The 22,743-nt window shown below is 37.6% G+C and overlaps 2 protein-coding genes across 2 annotated transcripts; one reads left to right on the top strand and one right to left on the bottom strand.

The window, feature by feature from the left end:
- The first annotated feature begins 406 nt into the window (after positions 1 to 406).
- On the top strand, positions 407 to 4,665 carry galm (galactose mutarotase). Its single transcript, XM_079440177.1, has 7 exons — positions 407 to 685; positions 1,828 to 1,982; positions 2,101 to 2,307; positions 2,443 to 2,524; positions 2,801 to 2,951; positions 3,038 to 3,212; positions 3,881 to 4,665. Exons 1-7 carry the CDS (start codon positions 517 to 519, stop codon positions 3,956 to 3,958), a joined length of 1,017 nt encoding a protein of 338 aa, XP_079296303.1. The 5' UTR covers positions 407 to 516; the 3' UTR covers positions 3,959 to 4,665.
- On the bottom strand, positions 4,283 to 18,760 carry LOC306884377 (putative ATP-dependent RNA helicase DHX57). The gene is made up of 23 exons (XM_079440176.1): positions 18,629 to 18,760; positions 17,945 to 18,423; positions 17,234 to 17,443; positions 15,220 to 16,106; positions 14,937 to 15,130; positions 13,640 to 13,761; positions 13,337 to 13,535; positions 12,642 to 12,766; positions 12,430 to 12,563; positions 12,256 to 12,310; positions 11,955 to 12,166; positions 11,596 to 11,712; positions 11,375 to 11,471; positions 10,717 to 10,890; positions 10,430 to 10,630; positions 9,241 to 9,517; positions 9,069 to 9,164; positions 8,028 to 8,111; positions 7,795 to 7,932; positions 6,910 to 6,984; positions 6,696 to 6,830; positions 4,942 to 5,142; positions 4,283 to 4,870 (listed from the first exon to the last, which is right to left on the bottom strand). Exons 2-23 carry the CDS (start codon positions 18,343 to 18,345, stop codon positions 4,727 to 4,729), a joined length of 4,278 nt encoding a protein of 1,425 aa, XP_079296302.1. The 5' UTR covers positions 18,346 to 18,423; positions 18,629 to 18,760; the 3' UTR covers positions 4,283 to 4,726.
- Between the last annotated feature and the right edge of the window lie 3,983 nt (positions 18,761 to 22,743).

Below are 22,743 nucleotides of genomic sequence, written 5' to 3'. Positions count from 1 at the left end.
AAAGAGGTGTGAAGATTTAAAGGAGCAGCTCTCAAGAGGCACAGCATATCTAGGACTGGCCTATTTTTAGACTGACACATTTAAAATCCATCTGCATATGTTGCCCGGGTCTCAAAATAATTATGTAGGGGAAAATAAATAAATAAATGATGAACGCATAGAAATTCAAGAGGAAATGAACTAACAAAGCTGTCAGCAAATGACATTAAATTAATAAAATAGTAATTGTATTGCAATAGTTAGTGATCATTAATCAAAATTTATTATTGTATTGTAGTTATTATAATTAGTATTCCAGATCAATAGCCTATATTAGAGCAGCCAAACATTTCATTTATATATAAATGCGCAGTACTGCACCAATCCAGATGGTGGCAATATAACACCAACAAACTCTCAAAATACCACAGAAGGGCGGAACTTTGTAGTTTATTAACTCAAAGTGCTGCCGTGTCGTAACTGTGGTTTCAATGGTGGACCTGTGGACGCTGTCTGAGCGCACGGCTTGTTTTGGGAATGACTGAGGTGTGTAAAGAGGAGCGGGGTCCGGCGGAGAGATGGAGGCTGCGCTCCGGCGCTGTGAGTGTGGACATCCTCTCTCTGGGCTGCGTGATCCAGTCCATCAGGACACCTGATCACTGCGGCCAAACTGCGGATATAGTGTTAGGATACGATCATGTAGAAGGTCAGTCCTTGTAAAATCAGAGTTGGAAAGAGTTTAATTATTGTGAATGGCAGGTGTTTGCGACTGATGTGTTGATTAGAGACACCTGGAATGATTTCTTGACCTGTTTTTGCCAGATGTGGCCACTCAGTACAGAAGAATTACGATCATCAATAATGATTCTTTAATATCTCAGCTGCTTTTCTTAAACGGCAACTAGATTACAAGAACAAATGAAGGTTTTTGCATTTCAGATTTAAAAAAAAAATTGATTAATTGTATTTTTTTAAGCATCCAGTTGGTAAAACATTTCAGTATGTAGTCTAAGCTGCAGATTTCAACTTCATTATCTCTTCCTGAATGTCAATAATTGATTTACTCGTTTCATTTAAAGGGATTTGGGAGACATCTTTATTTATTTAATGAATTATTTTCAAGGATTTCATAGAAGTCTCCCTATAAAAAAGCAACTAAGAAATAAAATGTTTCAATAAAAATGTGTAATCAATATTTAAAAAAATTAACAAACTTAATGAAAAGCGTGTTTATATTCTTTCATTCAAGTCACTCACCAATAGGCCTATGTAATGCAATATAGTCATCAGAATCTGATTATAAATGTTATACATCATATATTAAACAGCACTTAATTGCTGTAGTGACTACAATAGAAATGCTGCTGGAAAAGAAGTCCTAACTAGGCTAATTGTTGACCAATTTGTGTTTTTAAAAGACTAATACCAATATTTAGAAAGTGGGAGAGCTGATGTCGCAATAAAGAAAGATGCCGAAATGCATACAATTTAAGGGAACTGAACAATTATAGAACAGTTACTTGATTCACAAACTTTAATAATATAAATTAATACAATCTTACAAAACAGGTAGAAATTGAGTAAAAATATTAGTAAAATTCCTTATCCAGTAAATAATGAACAACTGGACAAGTCATGCAAATTCTCTGGTTAAAAAGAGTGGGAACCCTAAAGAATATTCAGCACTTTAAACTTTTGAAATCTTGACATTTAATTTACAGAAACTAGGAGAGTCGGGCCTTTGAATATTGTTGCGGTCCACTGCTGTAATCAGCCAAGCAGGCATGGTTATATGATCTCTATAGAGATATGGAAAAACATGCATTAATTCCCTTTATTTCACTCTAGGTTATCTCTCAAACCCTCGATACTTTGGAGCTGTGGTAGGCCGGGTTGCAAACCGCATTGCCAAGGGCCGGTTTGTGGTAGATGAGAAGGAGTATAAACTGGCTATAAACAATGGACCCAATGCTTTGCATGGAGGACTGAAGGGCTTTGACAAGGTAAATGAACACATTTATGAATTTGAAATGAAAACCAAGTCTATCCCTTTTCAACAAAACAAGCTTCATTATGTGTCATGCGAGTCAGCATTCCTTTAAGGATGTTTGTGTGTTGTAGGCCGTGTGGACCACAGAGGCGGTGGATAACGGAGTGAAGCTGAGTCACAGCAGTCCAGATGGTGATGAGGGTTATCCTGGGACCCTGAACGCTTCTGTCACCTACAGGCTGAAGAAGAACACACTGAGTGTGCTGTACCACGCACAGACGGACCGTACTACACCCATCAACCTCACCAACCATTCATACTTCAACCTGGCTGGACAGGTACGACTACATGCACACAGTTTATAAAGCTCGTCTTACACTGCATGGTTAAAATCTGTGTGAACTGTCTTTTGTGGACACAACAGATGTATTCCTACTCTCAATTAATGCTTTTTCATATCCCGCTTTATGCAGGGGACACCAGACATTTACGACCATGAGGTGACAATCTCAGCAGAGTCGTACCTGCCTGTGGATGATACGATGATCCCCACAGGTATTTTTATCACATTATTTTAGAGAATTAGCCCCCGGTTTCACAGACAAGGCTTAAGCCTAGTCCCAGACTAAAATGTAAGTCTGAGCTGTTTCAACTGAATCTTAAATTTTATCTCAAGCTGCACACCAGTAATGTTTTTTTTTTTCTATGGCATGTTTATAAAAATGTGGCCTAATACTGGCTTAGTCTAAGCCCTGTTTGTGTTGATCTTTTAAACGTCTATAACCAGAAACTGTCATGCATGGTTTTGTGTGGTTTCTTTACTATGTACAGGGGAAGTGAAACCTGTGGAGAAGACCCTATTTGACCTGAGAAAGCCTGTCCTCGTGGGTTCTAGGCTGAAAGAGCTGCCTGGTCCAGGCTTTGATCACAACTTCTGTCTGCGTTCACCTGGTGATCCACCACTGGAGAGAAAATGCGCACGGTAATCTGTTATTTTAATTGGGTTATTGAGCCCACCTGATTACTCTATATGTGCCTTAATATTACTGCACATGTTGGTCTGGGTAGAGTGGTGCATCCTGGGACGGGTCGTGTTCTGGAGGTGAGCACTACACAGCCTGGGGTTCAGTTCTACACGTCCAACTTCCTGGATGGGACATTGAAAGGAAAGGGTGGAGCTGCTTACTCCAAACACAGTGCCTTCTGTTTAGAGACCCAAAACTGGCCAGATGCTGTTAACCAGGTAAATGAATTAAAAGTACATTTTAATTCAGACAAAACCAATTGTAAAATGCACATTATTCAAAAGTTTGAGGTCAGTAAGATATTATTTTTAATACTGCTATTCTGTTGGGATACATTAAAGTGATCAAAATTGACAGTACAGACAGTCATAATGCTCCAAAATGCTCTTTTGAATTTTCTATTAATCAGAAAATCGTTTAGATTCCCATGGAAATATTAAGCAGCACTATTTTCTACATTGATAAGAAATGTCCTGAGCAGCAAATCAGCTTATTAGAATGATTTCTGAAGGATCATGTGACACTGAAGACTGGATTTATGATGCTGAAAATTCTTTGCATCACATCACAGGAAAAAATACATTTTAAAATGTATTCAGATAGAAAACGGGTATTTAAAATCGTAATCATTTCAAAATGTTAATGTTTTATCACTCAAATACAAATAGAGCCTTGGTGTGCATAAAAGATGTAAATTAAAAAACCGTTCAAACCCCAAACTTTTGAACTATAGTATACATTGTACTGTTTATATAACATATACAGACTATATGTGTGTACTTGTTTATGTATATATATATATATATATATATATATATATGTGATGTTTTTGCTTTATAAAAAAAGCTAATGTTTCTGAATTAATGAGAGATCTGTCTCTTCTCAGCTTAATTTTCCTGATGCTCTGCTGACGCCAGGAGAGACGTACACACACACAACACGCTTCACATTCTCAGTGCTCTGAAACTACATCAGCATGTGAAGTTTACTTTTACAACAGCACACAGTTGGAGTGTGTCCTACACTAACACAATTACTACTTAAAGTTAAAATTTGCTTGTAATTATACACTTTAATGTCATCTAATAGAAACAAAGATTATTTGTTTACAAATCTTTTTTTGAGGTGAATACCATAAGTTACTCAAAAAATGCAGTCATGTATTGAGACAGCTGTAACACTTTTAAATTTGTAAAGAATTTATATAAACAAAATCACGATTATTTTGTAACTCATGTGCCCAAAACATAATTGGGAAAAATGTTTAAAAAGAAAATCCATTATTTTTAACCCAGTTTATTTATTTTTAAATACACTTGATAATGCATCTTTTGGCAAAAATATGACTTTTCATAGTAGTCCCAAATTATAATAGAAGTTAATAATTCAAAACACAGTAACAGTCTCTTCTATAATTTGACTCGGTTCATACTCACAAATACATCATGCCATACATTCAAGATTCATGCACATGCTGTCTTGTTTCTATAACATTGCATTAAAGCAGTCCAATATGGACTCTGGGATTTAGGAAATGTTTGTGTGAAATCACACAGTGCCAAAGGATATTTTTTGCATTTACTCTGTAAAAGAAAACATTTCAAGTGCCTCCATAAAGCTCAACAAAATCATCTACCAACATGTCATAAGGCTGTTTTCAGGTGAACATCCCGCTGTTGTTTAATTGTGAATAGTATACGAGTGGTGTGAGAAGAACATTGAGTACTAGATGCTACTGTGTGGAGATGAGCGACACTATGGTGTGTATGATTCGAGATCCTCGAGGACAGCTGATCAGATCCATGCTGGGATTTCTGATCTTCTCCTCTAAGAGCTGATCCAGCTCCCACCGCAGCTCTTTCACCAGCTCAGCCACCTACACAAACACAGTCTGAAATCAAACACTGCCATAGCATGATATAATATTCTAGTGCAAGTCTCTTTTACCTCATGAGACGCAGCAGCAAATTTGATCCAGCCGTCGTCCAGAGAGATGATGAACTCTCCACGCTGTAGCTCCACGCTCACTTGCCCGCCACCGAACAGCACCATGGGATACACGCACACCATGCTACAGTCACGGATAAACACTCGACTGGTCTTCACTTTCTCATGGTACACCAAGTATGGGCTGTCATAGTGCCGCACCTACACAGAGTGAAAGTTATATATAGTCCCCTCCATAAGTATTGGAACAGTGAAGACAAAATTGCTCTGTTGGCTGTGGAGTCAAGACATTTACAAATATGATTAAAAGATGAATATGAGACAAAACTACAGAATGTCACATTTTATTATTAGCCGTTTCAACACATACATGTTTTACCAAATAAAAAGAACAGCACTTTTAGAGTTCATCCCACTCATTGATGTGAGCATAAGTATTGGGACAGTTGAACATAAGGCAGATATAAAAGATTAAAAGCTATTATTTATTTGCAGATCCCTTGCACACAATCACAGCAGTGAGTCTGTGACCCATAGACATCACCAGACTCTTGGTCTCATCCTTTGAAATGCTTTCCCAGCCTTTAATGCAGCCAATTCCAATTGTTGCTTGTTTTGGGGAGTTTCTGCCTTTACTCTCCTCTCCAGCTGCTGAAATTCATGTTCAATCAGATTTAAATCTGTAGACTGACTTGGGCAGTCTAAGACTTTCCATTTCTTTCCCTTATAAATTCCTTGACTGAACTGGCAGGGTGTTTTGGGTCATTGTCCTGATGCAATATGAAGCACTTCCCAATGAATCTGGTGGCATTTTCTTGAATATTGGTAGGCAAGATGGTTTTGTACCCTTCCAAATTCATTCTGCTACTGTCATCATACATTAAGTCATCATTAAAGTTGAGAGGGCCTGTTCCAGAGGCAGCCATGCATGCCCATGCCATGACACCACCTCCACCATGCTTTACAGATGAGGCTGTATGCTTGGGATCATTTGCCGATCCCTTTTTTTCTCCACACTTTTGCTTTCCCATCACTTAGATAAAGGTTCATCTTTGTCTCATCGGTCCATAAATACAGTTCCCAAACTCTTCTGGCTTACCTTTGTGCTTTTATGCAAACTCTAATCTTGCCTTTCTATATTTGGTGCTGGTCAGAGGTTTGCATCTTGCTATAGCATCTGTAATTCTGTGTCAAAGTCTCCTGAGGACAGTAGATTGTCAGAGCATCGCCCCAGCTATCTGGAAGTTGTTGGTGATTTTAAAGACACGTCTTTTAGGGTTAATTTTCACAGCTTTTATGATTTGTCTGTCATCAACTACTGTTGTTTTCTCAGCCGAACAGGTCGTTGTTGGTTGCTGGTGGTTTCCAAACTCTTGATTTCTCCATGCCCTTTGTTTTTGCTAGAGCTCTAACTGACTTCCTCTTTTCTTTTAGCTTCCAAATTGCTTGCTTTTCTCTCAAAGTCAGCTCCCTCGTCTTCTTCCTGGTTTGTGTGTCATGATCGAACGCAAGATTCAGAATACAGAAGTAATGGATATAACTGATACGACACATTCCCTGCTTTGGATATTTATAGTATATTCATCTTTTAATCTTATTTGTAAACATCTTGACTCCTCAGCCAACAGAGCAATTTTGTCTTTACTGTTCCAATACTTATGGAGGGCACTGTATATATAAACTCTTTTTCAGTAATAAATACGTAATTTTTAGATGCCAAGCCAGAGTGAATGTAGTTTAAGTGAGATAGTTACAGAGAAGTTGACAGATGAGGGGTGTATGTGGACGGCTCCGTCACTCTTGGTCATGAAGCGCAGCTCCTCTGCTTTAGGCTGCATCATCACAGCTCCTTTACTAGTGAGCTTATACTTCCCCTGAGGAGATCTCACCTAAATAAAACATGGCATGATTTACACACATTCACATTAAACATCTCACACACCAGTTCAGAGAAATCTGTGCACTGACTTGGACAACATTAGGGTAGAGAGCCGCACACAACATGGCTGACATCAGCTTTGTGTTATCAGCGTTCAGGTTGGCCTGTGAGGGACAGAAAAACAAAAGATCAGGTCACAGGTTGTGAGCCGATTCTAATGATTTTCATCATTGTTTTTACCTAAAGTGTTTAATATATCTTGTATTGATTTTACCCAAGAGTCTAAAACAACACATACTTAAACCTACCACTGAACAATATATTACTAGTGTCAAAAAACACTCACTGTCCAGAAGACAAGGGGTAAAACATCTTACAAATAGTTTTGAAGACAGCATATATTAATCAAAGAATGATCTCTAGAATATGTGATCAAATGCCCCATTACATCTAATGTTCTCTTTATTTTAACAATTATATTGCATTGATATTACATTAACACTCACTACATCTTAGACTGTTAATAAATAAAATATTTCATTTAAGTAAAACAAAAACTGTATAAATATTTGGAAATATTTAAATACATTTTTATATTTTAATTTCAATTTTACAACTAAAAATCTTTCAGAATATTTCAAAGCTGTGTTGTCAACACTGTCAGAAATGTATGAAAACACTCAAAAATTAAAATTATGTCATCGTTTACCAAACAGTTGATGGTAGCCATCGACTTCCATAGTATTTTTTCCATACTATGGAAATCAATGGCTACCATCAGCTGTTTGGTCATCAACATTCTTCAAAATATTTTTTTTTTTTTGCATTTGGCAGAAACTCATACAGGTTTGGAGCGACATAATTTGACAATTTTCATTTTTGAGCGAACTATCCCTTTAAATCAGGCAATATCAAGAGGATCTTTTCAAATTTCTATGATCTCAAGTACATAAACTTGAATTTCTTAATGTTACCTCATAGCCTGTAGCCTCCAGCACCCCATCACCTCCTTTTGAGCTCATTTTTTCAATGACCCTGGCCTTCAGTCCATCCTTCACAAAGCCAATGTCAGACAGAAGCTCTGCAAACTGCCTTTTCATACATGCTATCTCCTGAGAGAACACACACAACACAGAACAGTTATACCAGAATATGGTATGCCTAAATGACTGATATCTACACTCAGCCAATCAGAGTCCAGTCTCACCTGTAAGCCCCGAATCGAGAGGAAGTTCTCTCTGCAGTACTGGTAACCAGCCTTAGAGGCACTCTGTGCTGCGTTACACCAACCCTAAGCAGAACACAAATCAGTGCAAGTCTTAATAATTATATCAAAACAGCACATTTCATGCACTGAGTGAATTATGAATGAACATGCACCCAATAATGAACAAGGTTCAGATCTTAAGGAGTTATTATCAGAAATGCGTAATAAAGAAATTTTGTCTGATATGATCAGAAGTAAATCAATATATTGGGAAAACAACTTTTATGACTGATCATGGTGGTCTAATTAACAAAATAATTTTTTTTCCTTATTGCATTGTGGATGGAATTTTTTTTCAGTATGTTCACATATTGAATAAATATGCTAAATAACTGTTCATTTCAATTGAGCAATTTATCTTATTTACTATTATTAAATTGCTTTTTTTTTTCAATCAATATTTAAAAAAAAAAACAATAAAAAAAAGAAAAAACTCATACTGGAAGAGCCATATTAAATATTACAAATCTATTTAGAAGTTCAGAAGTTTGGGTCAGTTTTTGAAAGAAGCCTCTTAGGCTCACCATTGGGCTTATTTGATCAAAAATACAGTAAAAACAGCAATATTGTGAAATATTACAATTTAAAATAATGTCATGTCATTCTAATATGCTGATTTGCTGCTCAAGAAACATTTATTATTAAAGTTGCAAACAGTTGTGTGGCTTAATATTTTTGTGGAAACCGTGATTATTTTTTTTATATATTTTAAAATTGGAAAAAATGAGTTCGATGTTATCAGCTTCTAATATCAGGCTAATAAAACCAATTGCAAGATTAAGAACCGAATGACATGCAGACGCCTGTTGATGGAAATAAAAAATATTCCTGTAAAAATTTTCTTGTAAAATACACAAAATCTGAAAGCATAATACAATTATTCAACAAATTTTAAGAAAAAAAAAAAAGCAGCAGCAAGTGTGAAGGATGTGTATGCCAGTATGAATTGTAGTCATTAATTTGATAAGAGCCTGTACTGACCTTGTACGCCTGCAGCAAGGCCAGATGGTCACTTTTTGCCAGAGAGAACCCCAACTTCTTCTCATTAGCTTCCTCTCGTTTATCCCAGGGAGACACCTGCAAGTATGGCAGGATTTCAGGTAACATAGTACTGCACTGGAGTAATATCTTCCACATGTGTCTGGTGACTTACGAATGGACTCTTGAAGGCCAGGCTGGCGGCGATGGTGAGGGCAGGGTCCAGGCAGCGGAAGATTGCTCCCAGCAGCATGAGTTTACCGATCCGGACGTCCACAGGCAGACAGGCCAAATGCCAGCCCAGTGGTGTCAGAGACTCCTTATCCGTCAGGGCGCCCAGGGCACACAGGCGCTGTTTAGCGGCCTCCAAACTGCCCTCTGTGGGCGGCTCAATAAGCTGAGAGAAAACTGACTCCAGAGGACGCTCCGCAAACACCTCCAACACCTTAACCCTGGGAGAGAAGAACAGAAATGGGTTCAAATGTAAACTATTATGTTCTAAAGAAATCACATGAAGTTTGCTTGTGTTGAAGGAATAGATTACCCAAAAATGCATATTTGCTGAAAGGCCTTTCAAGATGTAGATGAGTTTCTTCATGGGAACAGATTTGGAGAAATTTAGCATTACATCACTTGCTCACCAGTGAAGTGAATGGGTGCCGTCAGAATGAGAGTCCAAACAGCTGATAAAAACATCACAATAATGCAAAAGTAATCCACACGACACCAGTTCATCAGTTAATGTCTTGTGAAGTAAAAAGCTGCATGTTTGTAAGAAACAAATCCATCAAGATGTTTTTAACATTCAAACTTTGCTTCGGCTAAATTACCCACTATCCACAATATTGCTTTCTCCAGTGAAACTGCTGTCTAGTCTAAATCAGGAGTGAAATATACACAGATCAAGCACTGTTTTACAAGCAAAAACAATCCAAATCTGTTCTAAACAAATATTTTGGTGGATTTTGATATGAGAGGACAACATTTGATGAACTTTGTCACTAGAGGAAGTATTATTATGGATTACGGATTTTGGCCAGAGGTGACAGTTTTAAGTTAAATAGCCTTGATAATGGATTTGTTTCTTACAAACACAGTTCTTGGTGTGGATTACTTGTGGATTATTGTGATGTTTTTAGCAGCTGTTTGAACTCATATTCTGACGGCACCCATTCACTGCAGAGGATCCATTGGCGACCAAGTAATGTAATGCTAAATTTCTAAAAATCTGTTCTGATAAAGAAACAAACTCATTGAGATCCTAGCCTGAGGGTGCATTTCAGTACATTTACCGCAAATTTTAATTTTGGGGTGAACTACTCCTTTATTTAAAGTTTTTTTCAAGGTTGTTTTAAGGTGGTTACCTAAGACAGAGCTGCTCCAGGGGAACTCTCTGAATCTCAGGCAGCTGCTGTTGGCTCAGGTGGTGTGTGAAGCGATGGCTTGTGAACAGATGGAAGCAGACGCCTGACGCCACACGACCGGCACGGCCTTTTCTCTGAAGAGCATTGGCACGAGACACCCACACATCCTCTAGACTCTCCATACTGCGACTAGCATCGTACCTAATACATGCACAAACATATGATAATGCATCCAAAACCACAAAGAATATTCAATGTTAACCAAGAAAAAGGACAGCGTCTCAAACCTCTTTTCCTTCATCCGGCCAGAGTCTATGACATACACCACATCGTCAATGGTAACAGAAGTTTCAGCAATGTTGGTGGATATGATGATTTTGGTCACACCCTCAGGTGGGCGGGTAAAGACCGCCTGCTGGTCCTCATTGGACAGGGACGAGTGTAGAGGATACACTACACACCTAAACAATTTTACACACAATCATAAATATATATCATCATCCACTTTTTACAGGTGAATCCGACAAACCAAATCATGTCCAGTTACATTTCAGCCCATAATAATTGTTTCATTAATAATGATTTTTATATATTAACAAACATACCATTTTGGGGTCAGTAAGACTTTTTAAAATTTCTCTAAGAAGTCTATTTTCACCCAGATGGCATTTATTAGATCAATTTAATGCATTTTTGAAAAAAAAAGTATATGTGTGTATACATATATATATATATATATATATATATATATATGCACCACGCTAATGGGGTGGCAAGTGGCACATGAGTGCTTCATTAAAATAAAAAATAATGACATGGTACAAAAGATTATTTTCTTTTGATATTTGGATGGAAAAAAATTACTTATAAAGACTACTTTTTAAGAAACTGCCAATTTACATGAACAGCACTGACTGAAAAACTGGCACGATTACAACAATGTACCTGTTTGTTCTTCTATTATTGAACATCCGGTTAGACTGCAGCTGCTCATATAATTGTTTTATTTCAGCAAGTCCTGGTAGGAATACCAAAACAGCACCTGTGCATACACCAAAAAAAAAAAAAAAATTATAAAAAAATAAAACAGTCAATCAGAGTTCAGATCAGAAGGCTGTAATTATTTGAACAGGCGTCTTAAGTGCAGGAGTTTATGGAGCTTTTACCTGGTGGGTAACTGTGCTCTCTATCAACAATCCACTCCAACAGACTCTCCACCAGGTCCATGTTGATTTTATCAAGATCCATAGCAGCCAGTGTTTTCACTACAGACTTTGAGTAATCTTAACAAAAGATGCACAAAGATATACACAGTTCAGGGTGTTTTGTCATATTACACAGAGATTATTCAATAAGCAGGTTGAACTTACAATCACTAAAGACAGAAATGAGCATAGACAGATTTTCAAAAAAACAGAAAAAGAATAAGCAAGACCCCCCCCCAAAAAAAAGCACAGGAAATGAAGAAAAATCTAGTAATAAATCAATAAAACATGCTAAAATTACAGAATTCAAATGTTTTTACTGGAATATCGGACGGTAAAATCCTGTTGACTGAGCTGCTGATCAGGGATGGAGTCTTTGACCGAATCCTTTTTCATGAGAGACGTAAAGGACCAACTACCATCATCAAAATCCTCAACAGGAGCCCGTCCCTTCCCAGCCATGCCACCCTGACCGGAGGGACGATTTTGCTTTGCGGAGCGCCGATATGGACTACCATCTTCAATTACATACCTTCACAACAAAAGAACAAACCAAATTTATTTTTGTGAGACGAATATATAACAATCATAGATGAAGCTATATGTATTTTATGTGAATACTTGGTCTTAGCGATGGCGTCTTCAAGGAAGAACTGCTCCACTGGGAATGTACGTCCTTCAGATAGCAAAGTCCATTTCGAAAAGTGTGAAAGAGATATGTGTGATGGATTAAATGATAAAGTTTACATCTTTAAAGGTGCACTAAGGGAGATCCTGTTATATGGTATATAGTACCTGGTATATGGATGCTGGGGCAGTTGTTGAAGTACTGTGAGAAGAGCTCGGCATTCAGTGTTGCGCTCATCATAATTATTTTCAGATCCATTCTTTTTACAATCAGATCCTTCAGAACCAGCAACAGGAAGTCACTGTGAGACAGGAATCATGTTACTGTCAGACTCATGTGTGTGACTGAGATGTAATGTGCACGTGTGCTTTCCACAAACCTCTCTTCTGTCCGTTCATGGACCTCATCCACAATCACATGAGTGACACCACTGAGCTCAGAGTCACCCTCTAACCTCCGCAAAAGGACGCCGGTGGTGCAGAACATCAGCCTGGTGCTGGAGGACTGGATACAACGAAGTATATACAGACATTAATATTTTTTGTTTTGTTTTAGCAAGGATGCATTAAATTGTTTCAACTTTGATAACAGGTAGAAGACACTGAGGACAGGTAATAATGCTGAAAATTCAGCTTTGCATCACAGGAATAAATGACATTTTAAAATATATTAAAATAGTAAGCAGTTATTATGTATAAATTCGGCCTTGGTGCGAATAAGACTTCTTTCAAATAAATTATATATAGAGAGAGAGATCTCAGCCTTTGACAATATTCAATATACTATATCATGTATTTTGAATATCTTGAAACCATATCTTGAAATGGCTAAAAAAAAAAATAAAGTTTATTCAATATATATGACACCATGATTTGGACTAAACGGTTATTGATGTCAATTTATTTAATAACATTTAATGTGAAAATAAAAACAGTTACTTTTAGTTAAATAATTTTCTATTGATTACGGTAGCAGTAATTCAACAAATGATAATCAAATTATGGCGAAAATCGTTTTGCTCAGCCTTAAGTAGCACCCAGATTAAATGTGGTTGGTGTTTATAAACTGTGTTACCCTGACGGTCTCTAGACGGATCTGATAGCCTGTAGAGTGACCCAAGGCTTCTGCTCGTTCCTGGGCCACTCGGGTCGCCACAGTGATGGCAGAGATGCGCCGTGGCTGAGTGCAAATAATGTTGGCCACTCTATTCGGCCCTCCAGTCTGGAGAAAATGATCCAGGATAAACTGAGGAATCTGAGTGGTTTTCCCGCACCTGAAATTACATTAATTCAGACATGAAGAGATGTCAACATCATCAAATTTAACCAAATAAAAAACTAGTTAATAGAATAGAAATGCTGCAGGTCAAAGTCTTACCCAGTCATCCCGCTGATGACGAGAACCTGGTTCTTATCCAAACACTCCAATATGGCCTCTCTCTGCTGCCATGCAGGCAGCTTCTGCCTCTGATCCTGCATCGATGTATAGCGCCTCGACGACTGACAGAGAGAACACACAAATCAAACTCTATGAAAAAAATTATATTTCTATGTTTTATCACTTTCTTCTGTGTAACACAAAAGGTAAAAATTTGAACAATATCCCAACTGTTCTCTTCCATATAATAAAAATAAATGGAAACAGGGTGCTGTCAAGCTCCAAACTGATTCAAAAGTGCTCTAAAATGAGGTTTGGTCACAAGACATGGAGGAACTAATATGAAGTTTGAAATCATTAACATCAACCCTGAAGCAATGCGTTAATAGGTGGTATATCTGATTTAAAAGCAACAGCAGAGGACAAGATTTCCAGGGAATAAAACTTACACTTCAGTCTATAATAAATAAAGCTATCGAATGACTTCAGAAGTCTTGGAATATAGTGCTTTGGTCATAAAGTATATTTTGAGAAGCTTTTATGATGCGTTTCAGTCATTTTCACATCTTCAAAAACTCAGTTGTTTTGTGAAAGAAAGGAATGAGTCCTAAAACCTGGAAACAAGGTAGCATTTTAGCTCTCTATTGTCCTAAAGGGTTTTTTGAATGGGTTATTGTTTAAATGCTTGAAATAGGGTCTGTGGTTACACAAACTCAAGATGTTTTTTCACGTTTGCAACAGCAATACCCCACACAAGCTTAAGCTTTTACATGTCTTAAAAAAGCTAATGGGACTTCAGAGGTTGTCGGGGACAGTAAACGTCATCACATCGAACAGGTAAACTCATCTTCTCACTAATCACGCTCTTGCAAACTATTTTAACTCAAACTTTCTAAATTGTATATTTTAAATAATGATTAAGAAAGAGATTAATGGTGACGTTTCAGTCATGTGACCTTGGTGTAGTCCATTTATAACCTAACTTTCTGCCAATTGTATTTTGGCTCCAAAGGTGTGTTAATTTCTGAAAATTGTCTTGATGGACAAAATGTGTATGAATCATATAAAATTTTGTTGGTCACAGAGCTTATTTTCTGCAATATTCCAAAAGCCAGTATGAAAATCCAATTGGCTTTTTGTTGAGAAGCAGGGTTATGCTCACTTACAGGCTGGCCTACAAAAATACATCATCACTGCAGTGCGCTACACAGGTTTGAAATGATATGTGGATACACATCACAATCACACACACATCCAAGCCAATAGGGGCAAGGCAGGCCTGCAACAGGTGTGTTACCTGTTTCCTCTTGAACTCTCTGCAGAGCTTCTTGTTCTCTTGCAGTATTTGCTCAGTTTTGATCTCGATCTTCACCATCCTCTTCCTCAAGTTAACATAGCTCTCGTTTTCCACTGGGATACATTCTTCTTCTTCATCATCATCATAACCATCTTCTGGTTCATCATCAATATCCTCTCTTAGGTATGAAGCATCTGATTAAACAGAAGTAGTATTGAAATATTCATCCAAATATAGTTTTAATAATAATAATGATGAAGTCTTAAGTCATCCAATCCCTCACCTTCCTTCTGTCTCACTCTGTGGTTTGTGCTCTCGGTGGTGTTGGATAATTGATTTCTAGTTGCTGTATTGGTCGTAATGTTATTTTCTACAGTGTTCCTACTGCTCCGATTCCTAGCTGGAGTGGGGGTGGGCGGAGCCAGAAGAGGGGGCGGAGCACTGTATTTGTGATGAGCAGCTGACAGCAGCTCTCTGACAGGTCCGTCCTCCTCCAGACAGGAAATGAGGGTGTAGACCACCGGCTCTCCTTCCTGCGCAGCACTGAGTGCCTGACCAAACAGGTACTCTGTGACACTGAGGCGACCCGCACCTGAGAGGGATTCATCAGTGCTACTGAAGGCCACGAGCGGAGCTTGATAAGGATATAAACTACCTGGTTGGAAGCGAATCTCCAGCTGATAAACGGGAGCTTCTGTGCTGCTAAACCCTGGTTGACTTGCCTTACAAAATTCTCTGGAAGAGCTCGATTCAGGAGTTTGGTGCTTGAACTTGCAGCAGTTTCCATACCTACAACCTGCCCCCTTCAGGTAAAACGTGCAAATCTGATTGGATCCTGACTGCTTTTTACAATTCGCAGTGTCTGAAATTTTGTTCCGCCTTTCATCCAGCCACAGCAAATCAAGCTGGATAGTCCAAACACGACTGCTGATGCGCTCACAGAAGCGATCGCCGTAGATTGCAGTCAAAGCCAGGGCCTCTTCCTGTTGCAGAGCTACACAGTCCTCCTGAGAAGCGAGGTCCGATGTTTGGGGTCTGAAGGCGCTGGAGCCGAAACGTTCTGTGAACATCTGGGATAGGAGGAGCTCTAATGTCGCTCCAACTTCACCACGTACATTTTCTTCTCCAGCCTCCAAAGCTTGTCGACAGCGTTCACGGTCAAAGCCATACCTGCAACATAATGGACAATACTGAGTTACTTCTACACTATAATGAGTGATCAAACAGAGTCAGTACTATTTTAGCTTGATAAATAGTACACCATCCACCATCCAGACATAAACTATCTGCGCACAGTATGCTATAATACACTGTAAACATTTTTTGTTTTTGAATTTTTACAGAAAAAAGTAAAAATGCTACAAAAACATGTTAACTGGTTAATATATGGTTATTAAAAAAGCCTATGAATTATCGTATAATTTACAGTGAAAAACAGTAAAAGGACCCTCACAAAAGTTGCTACGCAACATCACATATGATTGTATTTTAAAGAAATATAAAATATAATCATCTCTCATCACTTTTGCTATCTGTAATGTACATTACAGATCCATGCCGTTTTGTGTTATATTTTCTCTTGTTTCATTTTTTGCAATTATTACGTTACGTAACAAATACAGTTATTAATCAAACAGATAATATTTAATGTTTTGGTAAAAATACTGTCAAATTTATGGTTATTGCATACAAAAACTATGAATTACCATATAATTTACAATGTAAAACAGTAAAAAGACATTCCCAGAAGTCCCTGCATGACACATCACATATGATTTATTTATTTATTCTCATTTTTGTTTTCAGTAATATAAATTAGGGTGTTTTGTGTTACATTTGCTGTTATTTAATTTTTACAGTTATTACCTAACAACCAATCATTACATTTATTATTTATAAGAAAAACTTAAATTGCTTAGCATTGCATAATATTTAATTTGACTGTAAAATACTGTCAAATTTATAGTTATTAAGTAAAAACTAATAAAGGTCCCTTTGTGACAATATATATGATCAGATTTTATTTAAAAACTTTTGCTTCTGTTTTTTCACAAATTTACATTAAGATGTTTTGTGTTATATTATGTTATTTATTGAATGTTTATCGCATTATTTAAGTCTCGTGTGTTACCATGATGGTGTTTTTTGTCTTTTGTGTATGACCCTGTGCACAGTCTAAACATGAATATTGGCCATGTTTTATGGACAGGCCACTTACAGTAAACTCAGATTCATCATGTGACTTCCTACATGTGATTGAAATATAAGTAATGATGCCTGTTGTCTCCAAAGTGTACCTGCAAAGAGTGCCCAGAGCAAACAGAGAGATCACCGGCTCTGGCTTTGTGTGCTTCTCCTCGACCGAGTCCTCGATCCAGTCATCACTCTCGGCACACTCTACTCCATCATCATGGGTTTTCCAGAACTGACCTTCCTCACGATGGTCTAGCTCATCATACTCCTCTTCCTCCTCCTCCTCCTCCTCACCACCTTCATAGTCAGAGCCGCTGCATGACAAAAATACTTTCTTCAACAATGAACAGACACTGTAAGAGTGGGTTTAAAGGACTAGTTCACCCAAAAATGAAAATTCTGTCATTAATCACTCACCCTCATGTCGTTCCAAACCCGTGAGACCTCCGTTCATCTTCAGAACACAAATGAAGATATTGTTGATGCGTTCTGAGAGCTCTCTGACATGGATTATTTTACTGATCTCCTTGCTACGTTTCTGAGCCTTGATCGTGGAAGGATCCTTGCCGTCTATGGAGGATCAGAAAGCTCTCGGATTTTATCAAAAATATCTTAATTTGTGTTTCAAAGATGAACGAAGGTCTTACGGGTTTGGAATGACATGAGGGTGAGTAATTAATGACAGAATTTTCATTTTTGGGTGAACTTTCCCTTTAAGAGAGAAAAAAATCCCTGTGGAGAAAATGAATAGGCAAAAAGAAATACTTGCAGAACCAAGGCCACTGTTGCCTCTATAAAAACAAACTCAAGTTCACCTATTTGGTGTCTGATACTCGTGGCTCTGAAGTTCCCGCAGAAGTTCTTTGACCTGCAGTTTGTTCTCTGAGGTCATGTGTATCTTCTGCAGCGGCAGCTGCACTTGCTCTGGTCTAAATCTGGATCTCTTCTCCTCCTCATCATGTTTTCTGGCCAGCACCTGAGATCTTCCTCTGCTGGTTCCTCCACGAGCCCCACGGACACCTCTTGAACCTCTAAATGAGGGAGGCTTGAATGACTGACTGGGACCCAAATCCAGGTTGAAATCATCTCCATCATCCCAACATCCACTAGCAGCTTTCCTGTTTCCACCTCCTCCTCCTCCTCTACCTCCACCTCCTCTGGGTTTATTGAACCGTCCTCCACCCCGATTGGGTTTGCTTCTCCTCCTTCCACTCATTAGTTCTGCTCCCTTTTAGGGTATGTCCTTTCAATTGAAGCATACGTGTGTTGTTAATACACTTGTCCTGAAAACCATCTGCAAACAAGGTAATATAACGTTAATCATTTCTTATATATCTGCTTATTTATATTTAACGGCTAGCATTTTATTTGTAAGGATTATAAGCATAAATCAACCATTTAAATATATAGAAACACAACAACCAGACTCGAGGTAGGACGTGTTATACATACTAAAAGTATACTATATGTTGTGAGTAAAGACAGTTAAGAAAAATTACATGTTATTTGACAAAGAAAGCCAGCTCACAAATCATTCCGATCATCGAGGCGTTACTGAAATCAATGTGAAGTTTCGAGAATCTCTTGCTTTATAGTTACAGCTACTTTTGTATCAGAAGCTTGACATCAGCAGGAAGCAAAAGAGTTTCGACAGCAAACATGATGTATTTTTCAAAATAAAAGTCTGGCGTGGAACAAAATAAAAGCTTGCGCTCTGGGGAACAGTTTTGGTTTTGTTTCATTTTATAATTTTATTTTCTTTGCGTTTTTTAATCACAAAATAGTATATATTGGTATTAAGCTGTATCACTATAAGTCATGTTTCAAAAAGCACATCATACTAAACAATAAAACATCAATAAATAGGTTCAGTGGTCTATAAAAATAATTATACCGCATAACAAAGAAGCACAGGGAATTTAGTGCCTTGCTTAAATGCTCGTTTTCAATGTCCTACTGCTGGCAAACACAGCTAAGATCTGACTGCACTATTTGTCAGTGTGCAAAGACCTTGATGGTCCAATTACATTAGATAGACAGCTTAGAACAAGCTCTCACAGAGCTTGCTGAGTTCACATTCTGGGTGTTTTGTTCTCTGATCTCTTTCTGAGTATCACCCATGTTAAAAAGTGAAAATATGCAGTTTATACAGATATTTAACCTTAAAAAACAAACAAGCAAGCAACTTAAGTAGACCTATTAAAGTTTCTTTTTTTTTCTCTCCCAGTGGTGTTTTTCTATTCTTTATTTAGGGATATTCCAAAAGAAACTGAATCTGTGAATCTGATCTGTTTAAAATATTGGTGAACATTTCAAAAAGTAGGCCTATTATTAAGACTGTAACACCTCAGTGGTACAAAATACATAACAAAATTATTCTGACAGTTTCACAAGTGATGTTGAATGTATGAAAATCACTTTTATAGCTGTTTTTCTGCCATCAGAGTTACTGGACAAACTTTGTCACCGACAGCTTCCTAACATGCCATATTCTGTCACAAGTCCTGTTTTGAAAACAAACTATAGTTATAGTAACTTACATGAATTCTGATTTTTTTATACTTTAAAAACTACAACAAGGTATAGCATACAAAAATTTAAGACACATTAATCTAAGCAAGTGTTTCAGATATGGCAACACAGGTTTGCATAGAGTACAGCACAAATAGGGGGATTGTGGAGCTGATAGGGTCTTTTTTCATACAAGATTAGAGGTGAACCCTGACTGCACTAAAGATTATGTTCTTGTATGATTTGTGAGTGCATTTCTCTGCTGAGGAGAAAGGACAGGAACAATTTGTAACATGAACAAGGCCTAAATGAATCCTTCATGTGGACAGATGGGGGAGCTAGCTGACCAGAGGAGAGTGATTATAGAGGTCCGGTTGGGAGCATGGATTCACTTTAGATCTTTCTAGGTTGGGTTTTAAAGGTAAGTGGCCCTTCTGTGCTATTTGGGACACATAGATAGATGTTACCAGGTGTAAATGGAAGGAAGACAGGCTGTTAGTTTCTGACTTCAGTTAAAAATTAAACAACTAAAACTAAAAGCTTTTGTTACTTAACATTTAATTTAACTGAAATACAATATCAAAAACATTTTATTTTAATAGCATTTCTCATTTTCATTAACCTGATGTAAAATAATTAGAATAAAAATCTATAAAAAACTATATAAACATATTGAAAAATGAAAAAAATTAAAAAAACAAAATGTGCAACACAATTACAAAAACTTAAACTATAATTAAAAATAAATCCGAAAATATTAAAATAAAAAATACATATCTTTAAAAGAAGTGCATATGGATGCTTGGCAAAAAACACTTTTCAGCCTATATAGTCTTTAACAAGATTAGGAATAAACAGATGGCAAGTCTGTGTCAGCAATGTGTGGGAATACATTGTGAAAGATGATCAACAGTGAGCATTGCGGAGGTGGCAAGGGTGAGTCGAGAGGCAAGGTCAAAAGTACAGGTCGGGGAAGTGCTGATTCTGGAACGGAAGTCTTGGCTGATTTTACATACGTCAGGAAAGTAACAGAAAAGTGTGACGAATTTCCAAAGGCCTTCAATGGACCTTTTTTCTTCCATTTCCTTCATGCTAAACACAGTTTCTTTCTGTTTGAGTGTAGTAATTGAGGACATGCTGAGAGCAGTGGGAACTTTCGAGGGTCCAGAACTTTCTGCTGAAGATGACGAAGGATAGTTTAGAGGAGGGAAGAGGAGGTGGTGAGTAGGAGGCAAATAGGGTAACAGAGAGAGGGGATACTGTCCGTCTGTGTCTGTTCTTTAAACCGGACAGCTGCTTATGTAACAACCACTTAACAAAATGGGAAGGGAGCCGTTTTCTCATACATTTAAACAAATGGTGTAGTTTGTTATCTTTGTAGGTCTTTCTTTTCTATGTGCAGCTTCTTATTTCGAGCTATCTGTTTTGTTTTCATCCCTTGCGGATATCCTCCCTCTCTGCGTTCTTCTGTTTTTATACTGATAGAGCGTAACCTTTTGGCTTTCATCACTTATATGTGGCCTCTTCCTGAAACACAGGCCTGAGCACCGGAGAAAGAAGGCACAGGGTGTAGGCGGCCTTATGTAATTTCTTTGTGCTGCTCAGTGAAAACAATTAGTGGATTTACAATTAGTCACAATTATGACTAATGTATTCTGTCAAACTTTGGATATGACTCACAGAGTGCAAATAAACGGGATTTTTTGAAGTGTAAATTTTAACTAAACCATTTTATCAAAGAATCTTGAAAAAAGTATCACCGTTTCCACAAAAATATTACGTTTTTAGCATTGATAAGGAATGATTATTGAGCAGCAAACCAGTATATTAGAATTATTTCTGAAGGATCATGTGACACTGAAGACTGGAGTAATGATGCTGGAAATTCAGCTTTGCATCACAGGAATAAATTACATCTTAAAATATATTCAAATAGAAAACAGTTATTTTAATTTTCAGGAATATTACTGCTTTATACTGTGTTTTGACCAAATAAATGCAGCCTTTGTGAGCATAGGAGACTTAGACATATCTAATACATAAAACGTAGAGAGGAAATGAATTGTGACATCATTGTAGGCTGTCATTAATTAAAAGCCCTATGCTCCATCTGTGCTTCGCTCCTCCACGCCATTATTATAAGTACCAATTAAATTACTGATGCCCTGCTTGTTTCAAACTGGAAAACCCTCAGTGGATACACTGGCTCTCATTGAGGATGAGGACAGAGTCACTCACAGACTGCTGGGTTTTCTGGGACACTAAGCACTGTGGGTCTGGGACAGGGTGGCCTCGGCGGAGACGAGGTGATGCTGGGGGACATAAGGCAATCCCATAAGCCCAGTGAAACACAGCAGGAGATGTAGCACTATACCATTTACACCATGAAGAGTTAAACACCCCACTGACTGCACACAGAAGAGGATCAAGGCCCTCCATCCTGATTGGCTGTTACCATGTGTTCACGCAGCTGAGAGATGTTGACTGTAACAAAAGTCACTTTTGCTCATGTCAAAGTCCTGCTAATTTAAACACATTTTGTTGACAAAAAGAAGGTCAAGTTTGCTTAAAATGGAGAGAAATTGCATTGGAGTATAAACTTGTAAATGATAATGTTGAGTATTTACTTGTTTTTGCATGTGATTTAAGCTTGGAATATACTACATGACTTTTGCCCAGATTTTTGCCCCAAATTTACAGTCTGCAGATTTTGGGCAGTTGGAGTTTTGCAGAAAATTGCATAGTGTATGAAGGGCACAGATGTTTTTAGGATTTCCTGATGATTTTTTTATCTTCAGACTGTGATTCCATGCAAATGTAAACCATGTTTGAGCTTGATTTTAGAACACATATTTTTTATCATTTGTCATTTGTATTCTATAACAACATGTTTCAGGTATGAATTTGTTGTGTTCGTAAAGTCAGGCAGCGTGTGATGCATATACATTCTAAAGGAGAGCATATTTTTTCAATATGTAATATAAGTCTCAGCTCAAAATACCCCACTGATAATTTATTTTATCATTTTGATTGTATATTTTGAGTGGAAGCAGAAACGCTGTGTTTTTGTGCATGTATCTTTAATAAGCTGCTGCTCCCCACC

The sequence above is a fragment of the Barbus barbus genome (genome assembly GCF_936440315.1).
Source record: "Barbus barbus genome assembly, chromosome: 18".
Lineage (NCBI taxonomy): Eukaryota > Metazoa > Chordata > Actinopteri > Cypriniformes > Cyprinidae > Barbus > Barbus barbus.
Note: the sequence above shows the minus strand (reverse complement) of the source record. Positions and strands in the feature narration are given on the sequence as shown.

Excerpts from the sequence above, each read along its gene's own strand:
- galm (XM_079440177.1), top strand. The coding sequence starts at position 517 with ATGACTGAGGTGTGTAAAGAGGAGCGGGGTCCGGCGGAGAGATGGAGG. Across the intron at positions 686-1,827 it reads AGGATACGATCATGTAGAAG|GTTATCTCTCAAACCCTCGA; the intron begins GTCAGTCCTTGT and ends ATTTCACTCTAG. Across the intron at positions 2,308-2,442 it reads ACTTCAACCTGGCTGGACAG|GGGACACCAGACATTTACGA; the intron begins GTACGACTACAT and ends CGCTTTATGCAG.
- LOC306884377 (XM_079440176.1), bottom strand. The coding sequence starts at position 18,345 with ATGAGTGGAAGGAGGAGAAGCAAACCCAATCGGGGTGGAGGACGGTTC. Across the intron at positions 11,472-11,595 it reads AGAGCACAGTTACCCACCAG|GTGCTGTTTTGGTATTCCTA; the intron begins GTAAAAGCTCCA and ends GTGTATGCACAG. Across the intron at positions 6,985-7,794 it reads TGGAGGCTACAGGCTATGAG|GCCAACCTGAACGCTGATAA; the intron begins GTAACATTAAGA and ends TGTCCCTCACAG.